This window comes from Danio aesculapii, chromosome 8 (genome assembly GCF_903798145.1).
Source record: "Danio aesculapii chromosome 8, fDanAes4.1, whole genome shotgun sequence".
In the NCBI taxonomy this organism is placed as follows: Eukaryota; Metazoa; Chordata; class Actinopteri; order Cypriniformes; family Danionidae; genus Danio; species Danio aesculapii.
The window spans coordinates 46,056,551-46,069,881 of record NC_079442.1 but is presented as its reverse complement, the minus strand read 5'-3'; the positions used below and the strand labels follow the sequence as shown (position 1 = coordinate 46,069,881).

At 34.2% G+C, this 13,331-nt stretch overlaps 1 protein-coding gene across 2 annotated transcripts in view; it reads right to left on the bottom strand.

Moving 5' to 3' along the window:
- Positions 1–13,331, bottom strand: part of mecp2 (methyl CpG binding protein 2) — a 30,994-nt gene that overhangs the window by 9,284 nt on the left and 8,379 nt on the right. The window contains exon 2 of one of the 2 annotated variants that reach the window (XM_056464076.1): positions 4,551–4,922. In XM_056464076.1, coding sequence (XP_056320051.1) covers positions 4,551–4,922 — 372 coding nt within the window. The remainder of the gene's footprint in view (positions 1–4,550; positions 4,923–13,331) is intronic. The other variant, XM_056464077.1, reaches the window with a different exon arrangement.

Sequence of the window (13,331 nt, the reverse complement as noted above, 5' to 3'; positions counted from 1 at the left end):
CTGCAAGAACGCTTTCTTTGCCATTCCAGATGAATTTATTAATAAGTTATTTGAGTCATTGCAGAGACTTAAGGTTTACAGAGGTTTGCAGAGGTTTGTATGGATGCAGTCCTCCAAGCTCATGGGAGTCATACACAATATTAACTATTTCTCCACTGCATCATGACTTTATATTTTATACTGTGCATTATTTTTGTTAAGTGACAAGACTTTTGTCTAAGCAAAGTCAGAGCTTACTGTACTAATTAAAAATTTAAAATCAAGGCATGATCATATTTTATTTTGGTAAAATAAGTGTAATCTAGACGCCTTTTCCTTTTATATAAGCCACTTCTGATACCAAATGATCAACTAGAAGTCAAGTTATTATTTGTTGTTCCTAAAACTTGGATAGGCGACAAGACTTTTGTCAGGTAGTGCACCAGTGGGTTAAATACAAATATTGTGTAATAATGCATGCTTTAAATTAAAGTCTGTTACTGTAAAATCAAAATTTATAAGCACACACTGTTATTCTTTAGGTGAACAATTGATCAGTGTAAGTTAATTTACTGAAAAAAAGTTTGCTTTTGTAATCTTCAATCAAAGTCTATTTGCTTCCATAATTGGTGTGGCGCTCCTCTGTTGACGTCAGTTTAAAGTCTTCAGCCACAATATTCTTAACCATGCCCTTCTTACTGTTAGTTTGCTACGAGGGAATGATGGGTAAAAATAAAGCCCCACATTCTACTCATCAATTAGTTTCAGTAGGAAGTACACCAACAAACTGAAAAAAAAAGTCTTAGCAACTTCCAATTCTCACAGACTTTAAATATTGTAGGAACTGTGACGCACCAGTCAGAACGCACCCATATTTGTCAATTGTTTGGCAGAAAAATACATTTCAGAAAGTGTTTAGCCCTCCAACAAATCTTAATAGATTCGCATACAGCTCGAAATGACAAATCTCCACAGCCCCAACCAAAGTAATGTCTCTCTCTCCACATGCAAATAAGATTTGTTGAACAACCACTGAGTTGTTATATCATGCTTTAAATACTGCTGGGACCTGTTATGCAAGCTTGCGTCTTGCACTGGAAGCAAGCAGCAACATGCATCCTAATGTTAATTTAAAGTCAAATCATTATAGATTTATTCATGTTTACAATAAGTTTTTTCATTTTTGTAAATTTCTCTTCATGTCTTTTTATTATTATAATTAAATATGTATATTGGCAACAAAGTGGCTCAGTGGTTAGCACTGTCGCCTCCTAGAAAGACGGTTGCTAGTTCAAGTCCAGACTGAGTCAATCGGCATTTCTGTGTGGAGTTTGCATGTTCTCCCCGTGTTGGCATGGGTTTCCTCCAGGTGCTCCGGTTTTCCCTACAGTCCAACGACATGCGGTATGGGTGAATTGAATAAACTGTAGTGTATGTGTGTGAATAAGTGTGTATGGGTGTTTCCTTGTACTGGGTTGCAGCTGGAAAGGCATCAGCTGTGAAAAACATATGTTGGATAAGTTGGCGGTTCATTCCGCTGTGGCAACCCCTAATGAATAAAGGGTCTAAGCTGAAGGAAAATGAATGAATGAATATGTATATAATATAGTTTTGTACATTTTTATTTATTTATTAATTGCTATTTTGTCATTTCAGTATATTAGGCTAAACTAAATACAAATGAGAAATGTTGCCCATAATTTAATTTATCATTACAATAATAACCCAGCCCATTTTTAATTCAACACATTATTCATTCATTCATTCAATTTCTTTTCGGCTTAGTCCCTTTATTAATCTGGGGTCGCCACAACGGAATGAACCGCCAACTTATCCAGCATATGTTTTACGCAGTGGATGCCCTTCCAGCTGCAACCCTTCACTAGGAAACATCCATACACACTCATTCACACTTATCCACTAAGGACAATTTTTTTTTTCTTACCCAATTCACCTATAGCGCATGTCTTTGGACTTGTGGGGGAAACCAGAGCACCCGGAGAAAACCCACGCAAACATGGGGAGAACATGCAAACTCCACACAGAAACCTAGCCGGGGCTCGAACCAGCAACCTTCTTGCTGTCTTGCTGTGAGGCGATTGTGCTACGCGATTGTGCTGCAGCCCCAATTCAACACATTACTCAGTTAAAACAGTTGAGTTAAAAATACCCCTAACATATAACCCAACTATAGGTTATTATAGCACCTTCCCAACTATGGGTTATTTTAAACCAATGTATTGGGTTATTTTGATTAAATGTTATTTTTTTTCCATTTTGGTATTACTATTGCTATTTTTACTAGTATTACTATTGATTTTATAATTATGTCTGTGTAAACCGCTTTATTTTCATTACATTTTAAGTTCCAGACACTTAAGCGTTTTTATCTGTTTAATATAGATTGGCTTTGAAGCGCACGTTTGTATCATCAATAATTAAGAATGCTGGTGAAATGAATATAAAAAACACGGCACGGAGAGGTAAATTAATAAAACAACAACAATATTATTGCATTAGAGCTTAAATAAACATCACAATGCAAAAACAAAATTACCTATGCATATTAATACAGCTGTTCTGTGTCAGTTGAATCAGTTGACTCTTGAAATTCAAAAATTTCAACCCAACAGGTTGAGTTATTAAATAAATAACCCAATAAAGGTTAAAAAATAACCCAACGAAGCAGCAAAAATTTTACCCATCTTGTTGAATTATTAATAAATAACCAAATAAAGGTTAAAAATAACCCAACAAAGCACCAAATATTTTAACTCAACCATTGGGTTAAATAAATAACGTTTTTTTGGAGTGTTGTATAAAACTGACTTTGTTTGGGTCGATTAAATGTAGTTAATAACCAATAAAATGCTGTATATTTTACCTAACATTAAAGGGGTGGTCCACTATGATATCATATTTAAAACTTTAGTTGATGTGTAATGTAGCTGTGTGAACATAAACAACATCTCTGAATGTAATACGCCCAAAGTTCAATGCAAATGGAGACTATGGCTTCTACAGAGTTCGCTTAGCAAAGCCTACAGCTAACGAATTTGGGGACTACAAAAAAATACATCCGGGTTAATGAGATCACAAGCGCAAGATCACAGATCACAGGTTACGCATATTCACCATGCGCACAAACCCCGTGCAGTGAAGGGGTGTGGCCAGAGGTTCTGTAATGTTATAGCAGGGAAAGCTAAAATGCCGTCCAAACCCGGCTATTTCCACAGAGCTTGTTCTGCTTCTGTATTTGGGCATCCAAAGGACACAACACAAAGAGAGAAGTGCTTTCAGTTTAATTTTAATTATGTTCCAGAGAATTATAAAAAATATATAGCTAGCATTTGACAACGGACAGCTTCCAGAATCTCTCTCAGTTCAGTGCTGCATTCGGATAAAACTCCTCCAACAGACGAAGCTGTGGATTGTGAGCCACAACCTGTAAGTAATTTTATTTGTTAAAATTTATCTAGTACATGCACAGTTTCTACTGTTAACTGTATACTGTAGTGAGGATGTAAACAACAGGAAATGCTGTTTGGCACGGCAAAAATTGAGCTACAAATTCATATTTATCAGTCAAACCGCTATAAAACCCACAATCTTCACCAGCGCGTGCAGTTACTCTATATGTGGCCACTTTCAGTGTCTCTCTATGCGGCAGCTTTTCGTGCGTTCAACATCTCAAATAACAAACTTGCAAAAGATATGTGAACGTTTCATATTACTTACACATGCTTATTCCAAATATATGTGAAAGACACTCGTCATATTTTATTTTAGAGAGCAGGTGTGAGGTTCAGGTGTGTGCTCTTCATTTTCTGTCTGATTCAGGTAAACTGATACGGCTTGTTACACGGTGCAATAGCGCATGCTTGTAGGGAATGTGTCGTGTAGCCAATCTGCGAATCACAGTACATTATGTTAGCTAACCCATCAGAGCCTCTTGAGGGCAGGCCTTTCAGAGGAACTAGGAAAATGACAGATGTTTTCATGTTAGCTGAGTAGCTGTATTTGAGTGAGGTATATGAAAAAATAACGTGATTGTCTACAAGTGAAGCATGAGCACACATTGCTTTGCATCTTGTAAACACAACCAAGCCTTAAAAATACACTGTGAACCACCCCTTTAATAAATTTATACTGTAATAAACGTGGCTATTTCACACTATTGATTAGGTTAATGCATTAACTAACGTTTGCTAATAAGATCCTTAGCAATTATTTTTACATTTACTTACTCTAAATATTCAATATATACAATAAAGCAATACACACAAACATTTTTTTAATATACCTGCATATAAAGTAACCTTTTCTGCAGCTTAGGTCAACGTCACGATAAACCTGTATATCGTAATAAAAGCATTAATACCTCAAAAACATATTAAAAGCTTCAGTTTTAACACGATGACCCTCCTTTAAAATGAACAGTCAGACACTTCAATTCCCATTACTTTAATAATGACTGACGTGTTGTTTGTGCATGATTTGGGTGCAATACTATGAAACAAACACCATCACAGCTGCTCTTAAAAAGCAAACTTCCTGTAACTTGTACTAACTTGATCAGGTAGACATCAAATTTGCCAGCGGAGCGCCCCGACTTGCGCTGTTTCAGCTTGCGCGTCCAGCCCTGAGGCAGTGAAGGGTCTTCATACATTGGGCCTCTGTCCCGTATGACGGAGCGCCGCTGCTTGGCCAATGCGGAAGATTCTGGAGCACTAAGAGCAGCTCCAACTTCAGGGTCAACAGGTTCAGACTTCCCTGCCTCTGCCTGCTGTCCGACATCCCTCTGCGTAAAAAGAGACGGGGGCGGAGGAACAGACACAGTGGTCTCCAGTTTTTCCACATCGTGACGTTCTTTTTTGCTTTTCTTATGCTTCTGCGTCTTGTCTTTTGAGCCCTCCTGTTCTTCATTCTTGTCCTCACCTCTGCTAACAACAAAAAATAAGTGTCACACTGAGACAGTTTGACGGGTCTGTATTCTAGTCAGCTGTATGTCTAAATGTGTATTTATTTTAAGGAACACTTTTTTGGAGAAATAGGCTCATTTGACAACTCCCCCAGAGTTAAATAGTTGAGTTTTACAATTTTTGTATCAATTCAGACGATCTCCGGGTCTGACGGGAGCACTTTTAGCTTAGCTTAGCATAAATCATTGAGTCAGATTAGACCATTAGCATCTCACTCAAAAAATAATAATAAAAAGTTTTGATAATTTTTTGATAGTAAGTTTGACCCTTTTGTAGTTACATCGTGTATGAAGACTAACAGAAACTGAGAAGTTGCAATTTTCTAAGCTGATATGGATAGGAATCTCATATTGAAGGTGAGTATCGATCTGGCAGGGATTGTGTAACAATTAACATAAGAGTTGAAAACGTTACCCTTGTTTGATCAGTTCAGTTTAATTTTAAAATAAATAGTCATAGTTTTGTATTAGAGAATCAAACAGAGCCATTACCAGCCAATGCCATTACTGGTTAAAAATGACTGTCCTTTTCTGATTATAATCATGTAGGATTTCTGAATGAGAGTTTTGCTTGCTGTGCTTATTATTTCTTGAGGCCTCTTCTGCTGTTATTCGTATCTCCACATTCACATTTCCCAGTTTTGTCCCAACTCTTATACTCTCTTTTTGGCGTAATAATCAAGAAACTGGTGCTGTATGACTGCAGCAGGCGCAGTGATATATTATTGATATATGGTAAGATTTTTTTATTATTCTCTGTCAGTCTCAGTACATGATGTCACAACAAAAGATTTAAGCTCTAAATGAGAAAATCATCAAAACTCTTTTTGAGGGAGATGCTAATGGTCTAATCCAATTCAATGATTTATGCTAAGCTAAGCTAAAAGTGCTCTCGCCAGGGATGAACATTGGCTGAATGGACTCAGAAATGGTTAAACTCAACTGTGTAACTCTAGGTGATTTATAAAATATTTTATATTTCCTTAAAAAGTGGAGTGTTCCTTTAGGATTGTATTAAAATGTTGTGTTAACACATTTGCCATAATATTTTCTGATTGTAAGTTTGACTCTTCTGTAGTTACATTGTGTATGAAGAACAACAGAAAATGAAAAGTTGCTATTTCTAGGCTGATATGGAGAAGAACTATACTCTTATTCTGGTGTAATAATCAAAAAACTTTGCTGTGGTATCATGACTGCAGCAGGCGCAATGATATATTATTGATATATGGTAAGATTTCACTACAGAAGATTCAAGCTTTTAATAAAAAAAACTATCAAAACTCTTTTTTGAGCAAGATGCTAATGGTCTAATCCAATTCAATGATGCATGCTAAGCTAAAAGTGCTCCCGCCAGACCTGGAAATCAGCTGAAGGGATTGAAAAATGGTTAAACTAAACTGTTTAACTCTAGGTAATTTATAAAATATGAAATTTTCCTTAAAAAAAATTGTTCTTTTACGAATACATAAAAATGCTGTGTTAACATGTTTGCCATGTTTTCTGATTGAAAGCTTGACACTTTTGTAGTTACATTGTGTATGAAGACCAACAGAAAATGAAAAGTTTCAATTTTCTAGGCTGATATGGATAGGAACTATTTTCTCTTTCTGGCGTAATAATAAAAAAAACTGCTGTGGTATCATGACTGCAGCAGGCGCAGTGATATATTATTGATATATGGTGATGATATTTTTGTTATTCTTTGTCAGTCTTAGTACAAGATGTAACTACAAAAGATTCAAGCTCTAAATAATAAAATTATCAAAACTCTTTTTGAGTGAGACGCTAATGGTCTAGTCCAATTCAATGATTTATGCTATGCTGAGCTAAAAGTGCTCCCGCCAGACATGAAAATCGGCTGAATGGATTGAAAAACGGTTCAACTCAACAGTTTAACTCTAGGTAACTTCATATTTTCAATATTTAATATTTCCTAAAAAAAAAGTGGAGTGTTCCTTTAACGATACATAAAAATGCTGTGTTAACACGTCTGCCATGTTTTCTGATTAAAAGCTTGACTCTTCTGTTGTTACATTGAGAAAGAGGACCAACAGAAAATGAAAAGTTGTTATTTTTCTAGGCTGATATAGATAGGAACTATTCTCTCTTTCTCGCATAATATTCAGGGAACTTTGCTACCGTACCATGACTGCAGAAAGCACAATGATATTATATAATTGATATATGGTATGATATTTGTATCATTTTCTGTCAGTCTTGGTACACAATGTAACTACAAAATAGTCAAGCTTTAAATAGGAAAATTATTTGAATTTTTTGAGCGAAATGCTAATGGTCTAATCCAATTCAATGATTTATGCTAAGCTAAGCTAAAAGTGCTCCCACCGGACCTAGAAATCAGCTGAATGGATTCAAAACTGATTAAACTCAACAGTTTAACTTTAAGGTGATTTTAAAAATATAATATTTCCAAAAAAGTTGAAGGTTCCTTTAAGATAACATAAAATTCTGCGTTAACACGTTTGCCATAATGAACCCAATATTATGGCTTCAAAGCAAGCTCATTTCCAGATCACATAAGCTCTATTAAAAGCTACCACCAAACAGGCAAGATGTGTAAATTTAAAGTACTCGTGAAAAGAAAAACTTGACTAACCAAATTTAACTGATGCAATTAGCATCTTAACATCTTTGGCAGTCATGTGAAACCGAGGTCAAGAATGTGTCAACCACGTAACATCACGAGAAGCATGTTTTCTGTTAGTTTTCTACTGTGCATACAGAAATGCGTGGAAATCACCCTGGATGAGACGAGAGGCCCATGTCTAGTAAAACCTTGACGTTGAGGTGAATCACTTTGTTTTCAAAGAACAGAGGAATTTCCCATTTGTCTGTGCCATGTCCTTCAAGGAGACGATACGCTCTTTTCTCTTTCATCGTTTTTACAAAAGAGGTCACTAATAAACCTTTTTGTCTGGAGGTTACTCTAAACTCATATTTTTGTGTTTACATTATGACCAATTAAACATTATAAACATACAATGCAAGCTTTTAATGAAAATATATATCTTACCACAATACATAGAAGTTTTTTTTAATTCTCCTTAGCTTCAGTAAACGTTCACGATAACAACCAGATTTAATAAAAGGACATTTTCCTAACATTTAAAGTTACTCTGACAGAGTGAAGATTGAATCCACGTAACAGATCTGAGAAGCTGTAATGCTGTGTCACTTTCAGCTATAATAAAGTGTAGAAATTCAGATGAACACATCATCAAAGTTAAGCATGTAAATAAAGTTGAGTCAAATCACTGTTATCTTATAACCTGATCACCACCGGTCTGCAAAAAAAGTAACTGTCATGGTTTAATGGATGAATTAGTCCCTTAAAGGGACAGTTTATGCTAATATTAAAATATATTCAATTTTTACTTAACTTGAAGTATCCAAACCTTGCATTTTCTTCTTCTGTTGAACACTAAAGAAGATATTTGGAAGCCAATGGTTACAGGTTTCCAGCTTTCCTCTATCTTCTTCTATCTTGTGTTTTACAAAAGAAAAAAGGGCGAACAGATATGGAACAATCAAAAAGTGAGTAAATGATGACAGAATTTTCATTTTGAGGTGAACTGTCCATTTTCACGTGTTCACACTTACAGATGTTTGAAGAATAAAGCATATTTGGCATGCTGAGAAGGCTCTGAGCTCAGAAAAGACACCCCAACTTGTATTATTCCCCTTGTCAGAAAAATGAGAGACGTTGGGGTCCGAGTGAAGTGTCTAGCCTGGCCCCAGAACACTCCCCCTAGATAAATAGTGTTTAAGAGGCGAGGTATTGGGGTGATGCTAAAGTTGTGAGATAATGAAGGTAGGACAAGTTTGGTATTTATGGGGGTTTGGTCTAATGCTGATTGGATAATAGAATGGTTGTCAATGATGTGTTAGAATTGTTGAAATATCTGCTCATGCTCCTCCCAAAATTTGTTTATAAAACATCACTAAAAGCATTCAACAGAGATGTGCATTAAATATCATAGTTACCAATAATTTAATAATTGCAGCCAAAACAGCATTTACAAGACACTGGTTACTTCCTGAATCTCCAACAACTCAAGAACGGCTAGAGACGGTATATAATATTTATGTGATGGAAAAAATTACATTCTCCCTTCAACTCCAAATCAATGCATTATAAATATCTGGTCCAAGTTCACTGATTACATTAGATTGCTCTAGCCAATCTTCGTAGAAATATAAAATTATTACTACCTAATTGCCATCCACAGAACATACATTTTTCAATTTACGACCCATTGCACTCCCCCTCTTAATCCTCTCTTTAGATTAAGAATTTACAGTTGATCATTTCTGAACTTTGGTTGAGTTAATAAATAAAGATTTGACCCTTTCTGACCTATGTATATTTAGTTATTGATATTATTTGTTACTACTTTATTGTTACTGTTATTTTCATATATTTTATTTTATGAAACTTTGTTTTTTATTGTGTTCTGTTACTTTATAGTTTGTAAAAGAGAAAAATGTTTAGCAACGGAAATGTACACTCTCTTAAGTGGAATCACTGTACTGTATTTATTGCTACTATAAATATATATTTTTTAAATAAATAAATATATGTATGTATGTATGTATGTATGTATGTATGTATGTATGTATGTATGTATGTATGTATGTATGTATGTATGTATGTATGTATGTATGTATATATATATATATATATATATATATATATATATATATATATATATATATATATATCATAGAGTTACAAAAGTGTGTATTTTATTTCCAATAAGCCTCGTTATTAATATACATACTAGTTCTTAACAATATATTGCTTCAGCATTGATATTGCAATGTGTGTTTCTGCAATAATTACATTGCAGGATTAAATTGCTAATTAAAGAATAAAAGATGAACATATTAAATTTAGTTTTATTATTATTTATACTAGGTATGTGACGATAACCGTTTTCAAGGTATACCGTGGTTTAAAAAGAGGTTTTAAAACCACCTACATTTTCTGCTATACCGTTCCTAAGGTAGGTGTAAGATTTTTTATTTACATTTTTTTTGTTTTGGACAACAGTATCTCAAGCAGAAAAAAATATCCAAAGATGCCTTTTTAAATTGTAAAGAAATCCCTGTTTTTAAAACTAATGAAGACAGCAGAAGTCAATGATTCATTTGAATTATTTAGCCTGACGTGTTTACTGCTCCAAAATTTCATAAATATTTCAAAAAATCGAATTTATTGTTATTAAAGGGGAAAAAGGTTTTGTTTTTTTTAACCAGACATTTAAAAAATTATATATATATTAGAGCAGTAATCACAATACCGTGATATTTTTATCCAAGTTTATCATACCGTCAGGATCTTATACCGGCCCATGCCTAATTTATACAATGATGACCATGATATTTAACATTTTATTGTTCAATTTCTGAACTTGAATGTTGTTAGACTGCCCAGAAAACCATAAAGCACTGTTTATTTATTTATTTCTGCTTGTAATTTATTATAATTTATGCAGATGCACTGCACAGAAACAATATTGATCATCCCAGTCAATCTAAATGAATGAAATCTTTCCAAATAGAGCTAATTATATTTGTTTATACTGCAACAGTCGCATTAAAACAAAATATCGCAATGTCAGATTTGTACAATATCGCACAGCCCTAATATAGACTGCATATGATTGAAGTATAGCAGGCATACACAAATTATAAAGTCAGAACTACCTATGTGAAGGACCACTTCCCACAATTCAATTTGGCCAGTTTCAAGTTTTAGTAAAGAGCAACATCTATATTCCAAAAGCAGAATCCACAAACAATAAATTTTTTTAAGGTCTTAGAGATTAAGCATTCATGTCATAAACCTCGGTAGAATTTTGTGAAGGCAACACAGTGGCTCAGTGGTTAGCACTGTCGCCTCAAAGCAAGGTTCAAGCCCCGGCTGGGTCAGTTGGTGTTTCTGTGTGGAGTTTACATGTTCTCCCCATGTTTGCGTCCTTCGGGTGCTCTGGTTTCCCCGACAGTTCAAAGACATGCGCTAGTGGTGAACTGAAGAAACTAAATTGGCCGTAGTGTATGTGTGTGAATGCAAGAGTGTATGGGTGCTTCCCAGTACTGGGTGCAGCTGGAAGGGCATCCGCAGTGTAAAACATATGCTGGATAAGTTGGCGGTTCATTCTGCTGTGGCGACCCCTGATTAGTAAAGGGACTAAGTTAAGGAAAAATGTTGCCAATTTTTCCAAATGTAGCTTATGTTTGACTTGAGTTATTTAATTTAAAGCTGCTTATTTAAAAAAGAAATTTTCCAGTGGAAATAATACATTATTAATAAACAATAACTTGTAAATTAGATTGTAGCAAAACAGCGATGATAATCAAACATGTTTCCAATCTTAATCTACCTTTATATTTCATCATATGTGAATAAAGTGCAGTGAACATCATTTTAATGTTTTTTACTACCAATAACTAGTCAATAACTTCAATGAATGAGTAGCAATGTTGGTATAGTCTTATATAGTGGGTTGAGAGTTATATTATGAATGCTTGGTGACACATTAAAGGACTGGCAGCATAAAATGAAGAACTCTCAGCATCAAGCGTATGGTAAAACTAAATAAATGGATACAAGAGAAAACCAAAAACAACTGTTTACAATTACCTTGTCTGATTTCATTTTAATATTGTTTATCTACACTCAAAAAATAACTCATTGGATGAACTTTAATTAAGGGCAGGATTTCCATTCAGTACATTTGTTTAGCACCAACTAAAAAAGCTATTTACACAATTAAATGAAATTGAGTTGGTGCAACATGATTTTATCAAATAAAAGTTTATATACATTGATTTGTATTTTTATTTAACTTAAACTCAAAGGTCTGATAATATCATGTATGTCTATTATGTGTTGCACATTTCAAAGTCTAAACTGAACTAAAAGAGATATTTTTAAGCATATTACATATACAGTTGATTGAGACTGATCTTAAAACTCATTTTTGGACAGTTATTGCTCACTGAGCAAAGCAACCAATTAGGGCTGGGCTGATAAACAATATTGTATTGAATCGCAATAAAGTTTATGTCAATAACAATGAAAAGCTCTGCAATTTTTTACTCTTTACTGATCTAAGAGCCAATCACACAGCAGAAATGTGAAACAATGGGAATCTAGAAGTGTGTTGATAATAGAGATGCACCAAATTTTTGGCTGACAAAAATGATCGGCCAGTGAAAATAGGTTATGCCATTTAATGGACCCTCTAATTTGTGAGTCATTGTTGAGATACACTTTTAAATCTGGAAGAATTAACAACTGATATCGAAATGTATATCGTTATTGTTCAATATGGAAAATAATGAATTAAGATTGCAATTTTGCCATATCGCCCAGCCCTACAATAAACTGCATTTTTGCTAATTAAGCTGCCAACACCCTTGGGTGCTTCTGCAAGGTGGTAATCTCAAAACTCAAAGCATTACATGAAACTCTTCTAAATCTTTAAACTAGAATGAAGATTAAACTCTAACAAGTCTTTCTTTAACTTTAAAATAGTCCTAGAAAATATGGAAAGACTCAACATTCAAATTCTTTCAGTAAAAACCTGTCTTGAAATAAAACACATCCATTCATCAACGTTGCTGAACAAACAATTTTGGGATGTTCACATGTTCTGAAACTTCTGCATTCCTAATAGCTTTTATATTTTTCAGATACTACAAATGCAACTGCCATGACCTAATGCTACATGAGAAACCACATGGAATATTTGTGTCTTAATATTTGTCAAATCCCAAGATGAGATAACCATTCATAAAATTGCTGAAGACGCTGATTAAACATTGTGAAAGTCCAGTCACGAGATTGTAAAATAAAAATCTTCTTAATGCATTAAAATCTCATTGCTTTGTGTGTACATTTAAGCATTAATACCTTTATCCTGTTTTGTGTGCTATAGTAATTAATTGTTAGGGCCGGTACAAGTTCATTTGGTCTAGATAAAGTAATCTGTTCATTAGCCATGGAATATTATATAGAATTGAACTTATGTACGAACTACCCATTTAGGAGATGAACACAAATGAACACCACCACATCATATTGTTTCTGTAAGTTGTAACTTTGTTAGTGGCAGACCAATTAAAGAATAATGATGAAGTTAATTAGTATTGGTCATAATTAAATTTTTTATTGTGAAAGTTGACTGTACAATTTCGGACTAAGTAAAAGCTTCATAGGAGGCAGCGAAGGCCTTGAACCTTACATCACTCAAAATAATAACTGTTCTTGTTCAAACTAGGGCTGAACAATATATTATTTGAGCATCGATTTCGCAATGTGTGTATCAGCAATAATCAT